This window comes from Lynx rufus, unplaced genomic scaffold (genome assembly GCF_022079265.1).
Source record: "Lynx rufus isolate CCGP_SWC_20201006 ecotype Redwood Valley unplaced genomic scaffold, mLynRuf1.p SCAF_11, whole genome shotgun sequence".
NCBI lineage: Eukaryota > Metazoa > Chordata > Mammalia > Carnivora > Felidae > Lynx > Lynx rufus.
This window is the reverse complement of record NW_025814825.1, coordinates 59,693,660-59,707,681: the sequence shown is the minus strand read 5'-3', so window position 1 is coordinate 59,707,681 and position 14,022 is coordinate 59,693,660. Positions and strand designations below refer to the sequence as shown.

General features: G+C 52.0%; 1 protein-coding gene across 1 annotated transcript in view; it reads right to left on the bottom strand.

Annotated features, from left to right (window-relative positions):
* HTRA1 (HtrA serine peptidase 1) overlaps window positions 1-14,022 on the bottom strand; it is a 52,253-nt gene that overhangs the window by 17,234 nt on the left and 20,997 nt on the right. The window contains exons 2-3 of the mRNA XM_047072749.1: window positions 7,294-7,393; window positions 6,725-6,929 (exon numbers count right to left, since the gene is read on the bottom strand). Coding sequence (XP_046928705.1) covers window positions 6,725-6,929; window positions 7,294-7,393 — 305 coding nt within the window. The remainder of the gene's footprint in view (window positions 1-6,724; window positions 6,930-7,293; window positions 7,394-14,022) is intronic.

Below are 14,022 nucleotides of genomic sequence, written 5' to 3'. Positions count from 1 at the left end.
AATATGCGGAAAAAGCAGCTAGCCAGAAATGTCGGCTGAGTTCTGAAGGGCTCCAATAAACTCACTGAGAAATAAGTTTGCACGTGGTCCGAGGTCCAGAGGCTCCAGGCTTGGCCCGGATCTTCCCCCGGGTTGGCCCTATCTGCCCTTCCTGTCATGTCACCTCCAAATGTAAGCTTCCTTGTCTGCAATAGGTACAGAGGTCTCCCAGCCCCCAGTGCCTTCTACTTCTTCTGTTTGTTCCTTTTCTGCACCTGTCACCGACTTTTACGCCACCTGTCCTGTTTCCCACCCTCGACTGCCTTCTCACGGCTCTTGCCCACGTGCTGGTACATCCTCAGCACCTAACACACCATCTGGCCAAGACAGACGCTCGGTAAAGACGTACAGAATCCGTGAGTGAATAAAGAGTAACTGAGGACAGTGAACAAACCAGACTGTAAAGATCTTTAGGATTTAACACTGGACACTCATTTTCAAAACATCTTGGAATTCACGGAAACGCTGCACTGAGAATACAGAGAAATGGGCAAAAACAAGGCTTCTCTCTGCCTAATCCAGCAAAACCGAAGCTGCGGAAGCAGCAGCAAAAAAGAGCACAATTCACACATGCACACGTGCACACACTCGCGCGCGCACGCACACACACACACGCACACACACACACACACACGCCCCAAGAGAAAGGGCAGATGAAATCAGCCTCTCTGGCCTCTGGTCACCTAGAGCCGCACCTCAATGGGTCTTAGGAGCACACTCAGCCCCCAGCACACTCAGCTCCTTAGGACAAGGTGTTAATCGCCTCACACTGGGGCTGGCAAGCCTTTTCTGTGAAAGGCCAAAAAGGAAATACTTTCAGCTTCACAGGCCCTGTGGTCTCCATCCTCACTACTGGACTCTGCTGGGGCGGGGCAAAAGCAGCCACAGACTGTAAATAAAGGAATGGGCATGGCTGCTGTTGCAATAAAACTTTATTTACAAAAACAGGTGGAGGGCTGGATTTGGCCCGCAGGCCGCAGCTGGCCAAGCCTGGACTCGAACGCATCGTGACACATCCACTACACTGCCAAACGGGAGCAGCGGATGTCCCCCACGCAGTGAAGGGGACAGGAGACACTCCCGATGGGGCACCTACAAATTCAGGGAACTGAAAACCTGGGAACTGCTTTGTCACAACCATAAATAATAGTCTTAATCCAATTCCCTGAGGAGAGAGCGCCAAAGTGAAAAAAGGCATTACCATATTAAGAGAAAAAATAGCCAAAGAATTTCCTTAACAATCAGCTAAGTTCTTGAACCGGGGCCAGAGAACACACAAGGGCTCCGGTTTTGATAGTTTGGGGAACTGAAACATTTTCACATTCCAAGAGGAGCTGCAGTCAGAACATAAGGGGCCGCGTCCCCAGCAGCCTCTGCACAAAGGCCGCACGGAGGAATGAAGGCCGGCTTCCACCTCGCTGCCCGGGTTTCCATTACCTCATGAGATATTGATTCCCACCCCCTAAAACTGGTAAAAATCAATACGGTAATAGAAGCCTTGGGGCGCCAACAGGGTCTGTGGCGTCTCTGGCCTGGGGAGTTCCGGGAGAGAAAGAGCGAGACCACAGAACGACCAGCACGGAGGGAGTGGGGGAAAGAATCCAAAAGGGAAAAACACAGAAGCAAAATAAGAGGGTAGCTACGGTGGTGCGATCCACAGCCCAGGCTCCCAGTCGCTTTACGAGGGCGAGGGACAGGCTCCAAAGGATGGGAGGCCATGCCAGTCCAGGCCCCGCGTTATCTGATTCACTCTCGGACGGCTCGCACGGCTTAGTCAGCGCCTTCTGACGATCAGGCTGCCAGAGGAGAGCTAGCTGGTGGGCGGGCATGAGTCACGCCTGGCACCACACCACCTCCGGCCTCGCCACGGTCCCGGGGCCCCCTTGGGCCCTCCTCGGGGTGGATTCACCGCCACGCACCGGGCCAAATCTTGAGACAGGGGCCTGGAGAAGACACCCTGCCGAGCGGCCACTGGGACCCGTGCGGGGAAGGCCCGGGGCCCTCGACCCCGAGGGACCCCTGTCCCGAGCTGCACAGGATCAGAGCCGGCAGCTCTTCCTGCCCCAGCGGCCGGCTCAGCAGCAAAACGACCCTCTGAAAACCAAGCAGCCGCCCCCCCCTGCCCAGAAGTCCTCCTCTTGGGCCACTTCAAACGAGTCTGGCCTGTAGGCGGCAACCGGCCCCAACGTGGCCGGGGACGGACGCGGGCCTGGGGGCGAGGGAAGAAAAACACCTCCCAAGCCTCAACCTGGCCGCTCCCACGTATTTCCCGGGTTGTTGGCGTCAGGGGAAAGCGCCCACAGGAAACCTAACTGCCTCGGCAGCGCGTTGAGTTACCAAAGACCACAGAGCTGCGGGAGCCCAGGCAAAGCCGGGTGTCCGTCCAAAGCAGACGGGCCTCGGGATTCGATGAGCACTGGCTGAGGAGGGTGGGGGGAGCGTGGGCCATCACACCCTCATCTGACAGTGGGACGCAGGCCACCACGGGAGCCCTGTGCCTCCCTGCTCTGGCATTCCTCGGAGCAGAGGGCACTTAGATTCGTACCGGGACACGGGTGCCCAGCACCTACGACCTGACATGTGAGTGTGACAGGCGTGTCCCTCACGCTCCCGCCGGCGAGGAAAAACTTCAATCAACAAATAAGGCAACAGTAGATTATGCTAAGGAGAGGAGCAGCGGGGGGGTATGAACAGTGACGCGTGACTGTCCTCAGAGTGACAAGTTGGGGGTTGAGATGTGGGCATCCCCTCGGATCGTGGGTCGGGGAAGGGGCTGTCTCAGGCAGAATTTGGCAGGAGCCCCGAAGAGATGGGAAGGCCAGCTCTGGAGGAGGTGCAGGGAGATACCCCGGGGTGCGGGGGGAGGCACGGCCAAGACCCCCCCACACACACCGGGTAGAAACAGCACTGGTGTGAAAGAGGCTAAGTAGAGTGGGTGGCGGGCGGGCCGAGGGGGGAGATGAGGTTGGGGGAGGCGCGCCCCATCAGGCCAGGTCTCCGAGGCCCCGGGAGAGGAGCTAAGCTCTCTTCGGAAGAGCACTGGGAAATGCATCAAGGGGACACAGCACACGGTCCGAAAGTCAGAACCAGCGAGGGAGGCGTGTGCTTTTTCGCCTGGTGTTTCCTCGTCAACACGGCTGGAAAACCGCTGTAACGAAAGGAGATTTCCCCTCAATGCATCCCCAGGGTTTCTGCCCTGGAGTCTGGCCTAGAGAAACCACGTCGCTCTTTTCCTACCTCTGCCTCTCTACCCACCCCCTCTCCTTCTCTGCCTGTCTCTCCACCCCACTCTCTCTCTCTTTCGGAACCGCTCAGAGAGGAGACTGCACGGACAAAATGCTGCCTGGGGATGAAATGTTTAAATGTTCTGCAAACACGGCCAGTGTCATGTTAAACACACTTGGAAACAGTTTGTATCCGAAGCTGAGCTAGTCTGCCCTCAAAGCTGCTTTCTATTAAAATGTTTGCATGCACCCGCTGTCCCAACTTCCTGCAGCTGGAGCTCCCTCCCCAGGCCACTGCTGGCCCCAGGAAAGAGGAGGTGCAAAACCTAGGACAGAAGCACAGAATGGGCCTGGAAGGGCGGGTGACCCTCCTCCCCCAGCTTGGGGGGTGGGGGACAGGGGGACAGACCGGGCCACGCGGCTGCTGGCGAGCCTTCTTCCGAAAGTTCTCCCGTCTCCAAACTCAGCAGGGAAAGTGAGTGCACATGTGTCTTCTCAGCCGTGAGAAGCAAAAACAGAGCTCCTTGGTCGCCAGCCCAGACATGTCGCTGGCAATCTCAAGCCAAAGGGGGTTCACTGGAGACGCGAGGGGAGCTCCAAGAATGGAAGGAAAAGTAGACAGACTGGGCTCAGAGAGGGCTGGAACTCAGACAGTGCCTGGGGGTCTCAGCAGCAGGGGCTCCACCCGTGTGGCCCCTGCAGTTTTTGTGAGGGCGACAGACAGGTGCACCCCTGAGGGGAGGGCCTGCTTGATCTAACGGGGCCACGGGGGGTGGGGTACCGTGACATAAGGTCCCACCAAGACTGCCCAACGGGGGAGAAGCAGACCCCAAAGAAGATGCTAGCTGCTGTTCCCAGGAGACGGCGGCCAGATAGATGACAAGGGGCATGACAACAGATGTCCATGGTAATTTCTATTCCTTAAAAGTGTTGAGAATACCACACTCAGGAAGGACAAGAGCTGTTTAAAGTCATGGAGAGCCTCCAAAAGAAATCACGATGGGGGGGGGGGGACTCCGAGTAAGAAATGGCCCCGGGTTATGAGCCACCAAGTTAGCTACCCAGCCCACATACTTGGCGGGCCATCACATCAATTTCATTGGGTTATTAGGAAACAGCCCCGGGGGCAGCTGGGCCACAGTCCCCCGAGGCACCATTTGGAACGATGTTCGATCCTCAGGCCCAGTTTTTGCCGGTTCTGTTCCTCCTTGCTCTGAGTTTTCGCACTGGCTTTCTTCTCTTCTGCTATTCCTGAGAGTGACTCCGTGCAAACTCACATCCCATCCACAGCCTGCAGGTTATTAAATCGTGCGCTGGGGCGGATTTGGGTTTGCCCAGAGGAGAGGCTCCTTCTAAATTGAGCCTCCTTCCAAGCCAGTCTCTGACCCCTCCTAAAGAATCAATCATCAAACTACGGGAACAAAAGGGAAAGAGCTGAAGAGATGGTTTTACTCTCCCCGCTTCCCACTACTATCAGCAAAAAATAAAAAAAGCAGTTTAGTAAGTGGAAGCGAGTCTCTTGTGTGGGTGTCTGCAATTTAATATCCATTCATTTCCGATTCCTTTTTAAAGAGCCACATTTGGCTCAGCTTTTAAATTTTAAGCACCTTTCTCTTGAGCTGGAAACACATGGCAAACTGTGCTGCCGGGCGAAGGGCCGGACCCCCGGCGGGGGCTGCGGCGGGGGGGGGGGGGGGGGTGCAAGGGCTGGGTCGGAAACACCGCAAAGCTGGTCTGTTGAGATGTTTCACGTCCTGCCTGGACATGTCAGGGATGACACAAGGATACAGTCTCCACCTTGGCTCAAAATCTGAAAAGAATATCCCCCTGGCCAGAGGCACATTATGTGCCCACGCATTCCAAACACAAAATTACTCAGCGGCGGCAGCTCACTTAGCATCCGGGCCAGCACCCTGCCTGCAGAGAGCCCCGACTGCTGGCTGCCTTCCAGGAGCTTGGGGGGGAGCTGAAAAGTCTTGCCTGTGGCCACAGGATGTGCTATTCTGGCCAGCCTCCTTCCGATGAGACTACCACATCCTGGACACCTTTCGAGCAGCACGTTCCTAAATAGGGAAGTGCCAGCATTCCCGTGGGCTATCTGAAGCCCAGCCATCCGATCTCCCCCAAAAGGCTGGGTTCCATTCTTTCGGTAAAGGCCACAGCCTTGGGCAGTTGAGGGTCAGGAGCCTGGCTTGGCTTGAAAGGTTAGTTTCATGGCAGCACAGCTGTGTGACTTCCGGCAGGTTATTTCCTGTTTCTTCCACTATAAAATGGGGACGATACAGCTATCTTGTTGATTAGGTGGAAGTTATGCATGAAGGCAGAGGCTGGATCAGCACTGGAGCTCATTGAGTAGAAGTTATTATGATTATATTGTGACCAATAAACACATCTTCAAAGAGAGATGTTGCTAGAAATTCCACAGCTACCTAACAGAAATAATATCCAATCGAGACTTTGCTAAAGGCCACCAGGCACGGAGCCGGATAAACAGCACAGACAACAAACAGCCTGTGTCATACTCCACTGGTCTGCCTTCAGAGCCCACAAGCAGGCAAAGGTAGGTAAAGAGGTGGGAAAAAAGACCCCTCCTGGCTCTCAGTCTAGGACCTTTTCCTGGGCCAACAGGATTCCAGCCTCCCCAGAGTCTCCCTTCCCTATGAAGTCTGCAAGATCACAAGGGCACGAAGCAACCAGAAAATGCAATCTCACTGCACACACCACAGAGCAAACCAAGCCTCCCCAATCAACACACCATCAAGCGGGAATTGGTGATGGCCCCTAAGACCTGGATTTGATTTCAGGTAGGAAGACTTGCCAAACAAATCAACAGAGCAAAAACGACGGCAAGGAGAATACTTAAACAGAGAGCAAACCGCTTTCAAACACAGCATTTCCCAGACTGAGCTCACTATGTCTCAGTTTTGCCAAAAAAAAAAAAAAGTCCTAAGCTCAGATGATTATCATTTGGAGTATACACCCTTTTGTGGGAGACTCCTGTGCCCGTGAGCATATTAAAAGTTCTGAGAAGTTCTGTAAGGAAGAAATCCATCAGCGGTGCTTTAATTCAAGGTTTCCAAAACTTTTTTAAGAATGGAGCATTGTTCTAAAACACTTCTAGTAACCCTGAAAAAAACCAATCTGGGAGACCTGGTTTGTTTTCAAATCTGCTGAAATGCACAAATGAAAACAAATCTGTAACAATAGTTGCCTGGAGGTCAGGAATGCAAGGGAGCCTCAAGGTTCACTGCTTACCTACTAATGTCTTTATAAACCTGTTGCTTTCTTTTATAAAAACGTCAGCTTCTATTTTTAAAACTCTGATCTTATAGTCTGCTTATTAAAGGAGCTTCCGTGAGCCCCCTTTTCTCACCCAGCCCAGGCCATACTCGCAGCATCTCTTAAACGCTCCCAGGTTTGCGACCTGGGAACTGAGTTCTGCAGATGGGGAGTGCACGTACCTCGTGGTCAATTTTGATAAGCGCAATGTCTGCCTTTTCATCCACATCCTTGATTTTGGCTTCGTAGGTGGCACCATTTTTCAGCTCAACCTTGACCCGATGCTTGTTGGTCACCACGTGGGCGTTTGTCACGATCAGTCCATCTTCGGACACGATAAAGCCAGACCCACTGGCCACTGGCACCTCCCTCTTAGAAAAAGGAAGCCTAGAACCCAGAGGAGAACCCGGTTAAGCCTGAAACACCTTACAATCAACGGTCTATTTAACATTCAAAACAATGGAAGGCTACTGACTTTTGCGAGCTCCAAAAAACTCCACTTACAAAATATTCTTAGGGGCTCTCTTCAGCACTAGAGGTTCTTAACTCCTCTAGGAGGGTCAAGAATGTAGCCTTAAAGAGTCAAAAGGGAAAGCCCACTAAGGGAGAAACATTATCTTCCCGTAGGAATATAGTCAATGGCACTTGGACAAATCCAAGTGCCTCAGAGATAGCTCTGATGCTTTGCTAACGGCAGTGCATCTCGGTGGGAGCATCAGAGGTTGTGGGAAAACAAGAAGGCCCTCTTTACTTGCGGAACAACTCGATGTGAACCACAGCAGGAGCGATCTTCTCCACCACATCGGCGATGAAGTTGTATTTATGGCGCAAACTGTTGGGGTCTTCCTGCCCTGGGAACAAAGCAAAGACAGGGCACTTCAAGACCTTGTTGCTCTGTGCTGTGGGTTCCTGGGGAAGGCATGGGTGAGGAGGAGCCAAAATATATGCCCGGGGCCTTTGGAAACCTGGACAAGCGAGGACAAGACCCCAGACCTGAGCTCCTTTGCAAAGATCCTTGCGGCTCTCAAGGAAACGTCCACTTAGGTAAGAAGCAACACCCATCACAGAGCACCTCTTTGTTCTGCTTCTTTCCTTCCAACAGCTTCGCTACAAAAATGCTGAGCCAGAGGCACCAGCCGATACCTGGACCTCCTAGCGGCCCCCCTGCAAAGGCCGTGGCACGCAGGGTCACCGTCCCGGCGCCACCCTCCGCCACAGCCCTGCCAGCCCTTCCCAGCACATCGCCACCACCGAGGGGAGGGCTGAGGTTGCTTTGGAGGAGATGCCCATTAGACATTATAGACTGAAAACACTATCATGAAAAGGCATTAAGGCAAAGGCACAGATCCTGTCTTTCCCACTGATACCACAAGGTGAACAGAGGCCACCGTCTGTCCCCAGAGCAACTTTCCATTACGCCTGGTTTCTTCCAACACCCTGGGACATCCCAGGCCAGAAGGCACAAGAAGTGCCTTGATACTGTTGGGGGGAAAAGAAAGAGAAATCAAACGACCGCAATTTCTATATAAACATGCACCCTGTAATTAGTGAGCCCCCATTTCAAAGCTACTTTCAGACAAAGCGATCCCACATCCCAGTGTAGGGCTCTCACCCAGCAAGGCCAGAAAGTTGGTTTCTGCCAACACCATGGCATCTGGTGCAGAAAGGAGCTACTACAGACTCAGGTCCCAGGACACCCATCCTGCTAGCACGGGTGGTGACAGAGGCAGGGTAGCCCCAGGAAGTTATTCCCTTAGCCTGCTGCTCTGGCCCCAAATTCATGCCACCTGCTGACATCCCTCGACATGTCTCTCTGCCTTCATGGACCAGGGCGGTTCTAGGCTAGTCTGCCGCAAAGAACCCCTTCCTGGCTCTCTCCACGCCTCCCTCGGGCCAGTCGCCTAGCCCAATGCGACACAAAGCAGGCTCCAGGGACCAGTGGCCCTGCCAGCGCCATGGCCCCTCGGTCCCATGCAGACACTGACAGGCAACCTGCAGGAGCCCTTACAGTGGTAACCTTCCATCTGGCGCATCCAAACATTTTAAACTGAGGCTTATATTTTGTGTCCTTTTTACGACATTTTGGTAGGAATTCATTTTAATTGATCCATGATGGATAGGGAATAAAAGGAAACGAAATCTGTTCCTTTGCCACAGATGGTCTAAGAAGCACGGATCTGTCCCCCTCACTTGTCACTCCCTGTCACAGCTCACTCAGCGGGATTCACAAACCACCCTGCAGCTTAAAAAGAAACCACTGGGGGCGCCTGGGTGGCTCAGTCGGTTGAGCGTCCGACTTCGGCTCAGGTCATGATCTCGCGGTCCGTGAGTTCGAGCCCCGCGTCGGGCTCTGTGCTGACAGCTCTGAGCCTGGAGCCTGTTTCGGATTCTGTGTCTCCCTCTCTCTCTGACCCTCCCCCGTTCATGCTCTGTCTCTCTCTGTCTCAAAAATAAATAAATGTTAAAAAATATATATTTTTAAAGAAACCACTGGCCTGCAAAACCGTCCGTCACTAACCCAAGATAGGGCCTGTGTGCCCCACTCCCAACACACGTGCACAGAGGTGCACACAAACACACCCACACGTACACACTCATACCCATGAGCCCACACATACACATGCACACTCAGACATTCATGCACAGACTCCATCTCTCATGCAAACCCACGTATGCCCGTATACTCTCACACCCACTCGCATATACGTGCACATACATGCACACATATATACACTCCCACACACATACACTCACGTATATGCACACTCTTAACATACACTCACACACACAGAACCACACACCCACACTCACCCGCATTTACACATGCACTCACATACACATATAAATGTGCACACACATACACATACTTATACACACACACAGAGACTCACACACCCACACGCCTCCCTCCCCGTGAGCAAGGGCTGCAGCCGCTTCCCAGGCTCTGGGCCGGCAGTGAAAGCTGTGAGCCTTGCCAGTGCCTGTGGCTCTCAGAGTTTCGTCTCCACAGGTTTCCCCGGTGGCTCCCTGTCTAGACTGTGCTGAACCCACGGCTGCGTGTCCCCACCAGAGACCTCAGCAATGCAACTCGATACCGCTGGGCCCTGGGACATCGAGGGGACCAGCCTGCCTCTCCCACGCTTCCCTTCTGAGAAGTGAGAGACCATCGATGAGCAAAGGGCCCCTCTGTGGCCGGGCTGCCGGGCTCTGAGCTGCTTTACTCCAGGGCTGGAATCCACTCTCTTTTTGCACATCCTGATTTTCTAAGGTCAGAAGGTCTGCACCCACCAGATAAGGAAAACTAATTCAACAAGTTCGTGGTAGCATCATTTTATCATTTTTGCTTTTAAAGCCCCTTCATGCAGTACCCTACTTTTATTCCCCCTGCCTCCCTAAGGGCGAGGAAAATCAGGTATTGTTCCCATATTATATTTAGGGAAACTGAGGCTCACAGACCTTAAATGACTTCTCCACAGACACATGTTCTTTTTTTTTTAATTTTTTTTAACGTTTATTTATTTTTGAGACAGAGAGAGACAGAGTATGAATGGGGGGAGGGTCAGAGAGAGGGAGACACAGAATCAGAAGCAGGCTCCAGGTTCTGAGCTGTCAACAGAGACACTGACGTGGGGCTCGAACTCACGGACCGCGAGATCACGACCTGAGCCGAAGTCGGACGCTTAACCGACTGAGCCACCCAGGTGCCCCGACACTACATGTTCTTTTTTTTTTATTTTTATTTTTTTAAAAAAATTTTTTTTTCAACGTTTTTATTTATTTTTGGGACAGAGAGAGACAGAGCATGAACGGGGGAGGGGCAGAGAGAGAGGGAGACACAGAATCGGAAACAGGCTCCAGGCTCCGAGCCATCAGCCCAGAGCCTGACGCGGGGCTCGAACTCACGGACCGCGAGATCGTGACCTGGCTGAAGTTGGACGCTTAACCGACTGCGCCACCCAGGCGCCCCACTACATGTTCTTAATACAGAGTATAAATAATGGGGAAATCTGGGCAAATCTACAACTTTTCTTTTTCTTTTTTAAAAAAATGTTTAGCTTTGAGAGAGAGAGAGCATGCGCGAGCAGGGGGCAGGCAGGGAGAGGGGGAGACAGAGGATCCGAAGCAGGCTTCACCGCGACAGCAGACAGCCCGATGCGGGGCTCAAACTCAAGAACCGCGAGATCATGACCCGAGCCGACGTCCGACGCTCAACTGACTGAGCCACCCCGGCACCCCTACAACTTTTCTTCTTAATACCAGCCCCAGACATATCTGCCATCTCCCAGGTTTCCAGGTAGTGGTGGTTAATTGATTGGTCTGTCTCCCCAAGGGCTCTCAAGGGAGATATAAATAAGGGGACAGAAACATTCCTTCTGACCACAGAACCTGGCGACCATCACCCAGAGACAGCTGTAAACAAACGCATCTGGGCCTCCTCAGGCCAGCTTCCTGGGAAAGGCCAAAAGGAGGTTTAGCGCCAAAAGGCCAGCAACCTCCAGGTCAGCATGGCGTTTCAGGGACCCTCTCAATCACAAGAGTCTTACCAGCAAGGATCCTTAATTCACTTCCTCTTTCTGACTTCCCAGAGTAGGCATGGGAGAATTTGGCTGCATCAGGGGTAAAAATGAACGTGGGTTTTTCCAGGTCCTGTGAGAACCAGCTGCTTTGTCACATAAACTAGAGAAAGTGGCTCCAGGCACGGTGCATTCCAGGAAAACAACATGGGAGATCAGCGAGGACACAGGCCTGGGTGCTTAGAAGGCCCAGGGCCCATTCCATCTTCTGGGTGGCCTTCATTTCCCCATCTGTGAAATGGGGCCGACTGCCTCTAGAATGAGCTGCAAAGTCCATCCAGCCCAGTTCCAACATTCTGTGATCTAATCCCCGTCTCTCCCTCTCACCCCAATGTGCTATGGCAAGATAAAGAACTTGTGGAATTTGAGGCCGGGCACAGGACTCTCCAAACTCTGCACATGAGTACGCAGAAAGGAGGAAAAGCGGGAGGACGGACCATAATGAAGAGCCCAACTGACAAGCCTTAATTGTGAAGCTTTGATGAGAAAACCACCAGTGCCCCCCCGCCCGCCCCCCCCGCCATCACCAAGGGGACCCGCATCAGCGGGAAAATGAAATAGAGCAGAAACAATGATCATAAGGAACATCAACTGATTGTTCAAAGATGGGCAAAATGTGAAACCAGAGAAGAAGTGTTTGGCTTCTCGAAATGCTATTTCAGAACGAGGAATGGAAATGTCTCTAAGACCAGCATGGCTCAGGGTCAGAGTCCCACTCCATGTCAAAGGCTGTGCATCAAACTAGAGGAGGCTGGCACGGCCCCCTGGTCGTTACAAACCCTGGCTGGCTCACCTGTTCACATCTCAACTGCCAGCCAACTGTCTTCCTTCCAGAGGGGTCACCCGAGGTGGAGAATTCCCCGAGGTGGACCCCGGCTGGCTCTGCCACAATCTAGGTGATTTTAGACGGATGGAGGGCCGGGGCATCCAGGCCACTAAGCCTGGGGAAAATGGCTAAGAGCCAGGCTGTGGTCTCAGCAGAGTAAGTGTGGCGCTCGGCACAGCAGTTACCTGCTGTGCGACCTTCGGTATGTCACCTCACTCCTCCAAGTCTCATCCCCCTTGTCCAGAAAACGGGGGTGACAATAAACCTGCCTCAGTGCAGTTCTGAGGCCGAGTGTATGAGCTACTGTATATGAAGCGTTTGGCCAAGTCGCAGTGTCGAGTTTAAAAATAAAACTAAACAGTGCTGCTCTTTTTACGGTAAAGGTGCTCAGGAGACAGCTCTGGACAGGTGTGAACACCACACGCCTCGGCGGTACAGCAGAGAAGTTAAGGGGAGACGTGAGGCTGTCCACAGAACCAGGCTCCCCACCTCAGCAAATTTGTTCAGGTCCTGGAAATTCCTCCTCCCAGGGCCATCACGGCCGCCGCTGCAGAGGCAGAGATCAAGGGCAAGTTGTGTGGCAGGCCAGTGTTTCTGGCCTGGATATTGACCTGTGCTCCCCAGCGTACAAGGCTAACCCGCACAAAGGGCAGCAAAAAGGATGACATATCGTGACCAGGTGGGGCTTGTTCCAGAAAGGATCGATAAGACTTAACATCAGAAAACTAATCAATGTGATGCTAAGAAAACTCAAGCGATTATCCCAATAGTTGCAAAAAGATGGGACAAAACTGAACGCCCACTCGTGACAAAAACACTCAGCAAACCAGAAAGAGAACTTCCTTGACCTGATAAAAAGGGATTAATAAAAAAACCTGAAACCAACATCATTCTCAATGGTGAAAGACTGAATGCTTTCTCTCTAAAACTGGGAGCAAGACAAGGCCGTTCACTCTTCCATTCAGTATTGTATTGATGTCCTAATTAGAACAGTTAAGCTAGAAAAAGAAATTAAAGGCATAGAGATTAGAAAGGAGAACATAAACCTGCCACTATTTGAAGACGGCACGATAGTCCATACGGAAATTGCTTAAGAATCTGAAGTATACCTGCTGGAGTGAGTGAGTTTGTCAATGTCACAAGAGAACACAGGTCAATACACACAATCGTATTTCCATGTATTAACAATAAACTATTGGGGACACCTGGGTGGCTCAGTCGGTGAAGCGTCTGACTTTAGTTCAGGGCATGATATCGTGGTTCACGGGTTCGAGCCCCGCATCGGGCTCCGTGCTGACAGCTCAGAGCCTAGAGCCGCTTCAGATTCTGTCTCTCTCTCTCTCTGCCCCTCCCCTGCCTCTGCTCTCTCTCGCTCGCTCTCTAAAAGAAATAAAACATTTTTTAAAAAAACAATAAACCATTGGGGCGCCTGGGTGGCTCAGTCAGTTGAGTGTCTGACTTCAGCTCAGGTCATGAACATTTTTTTTTTTTAAGTTTTTTTTTTTTTTTTTTTAATTTTTCTAATGTCTGTTTATTCTTGAGACAGAGACAGAGCGCGAACAGGGGAGGGGCAGAGAGAGAGGGAGACACAGAATCTGAAACAGGCTCCAGGCTCTGAGCTGTCAGCACAGAGCCCGATGCGGGGCTCGAACCCACGAACTGTGAGATCATGACCTGAGCCGAAGTCGGACACTCAACCGACTGAGCCACCCAGGCGCCCCATGAACATCTTTTTAAAAAACAATAAACTATTGGGGCGCCTGGATGGCTCAGTTAGCTGAGTGTCTGACTTTAGCTCAGGTCACGACCTCATGGTCTGTGAATTCAAGCCCTACGTAGGGTTCTGTGCTGATAGCTTGGAGCCTGGAGCCTGCCTCGGGTTCTGTGTCTCCCTCTCTCTCTGCCCCTCCCTCACTCATGTTCTCTCTCTCTCTCTCTCAAAAATAAATAAAAACATTAAAAAAATTTTTTAAATACTGTTGGAAATTAAAATTTTTTAAATACCAATTATAGCATCAAAAATATTAAATACATAATAGGTAAATATTTCACTTTAAACTGAAAAACTGTGAATAACTAG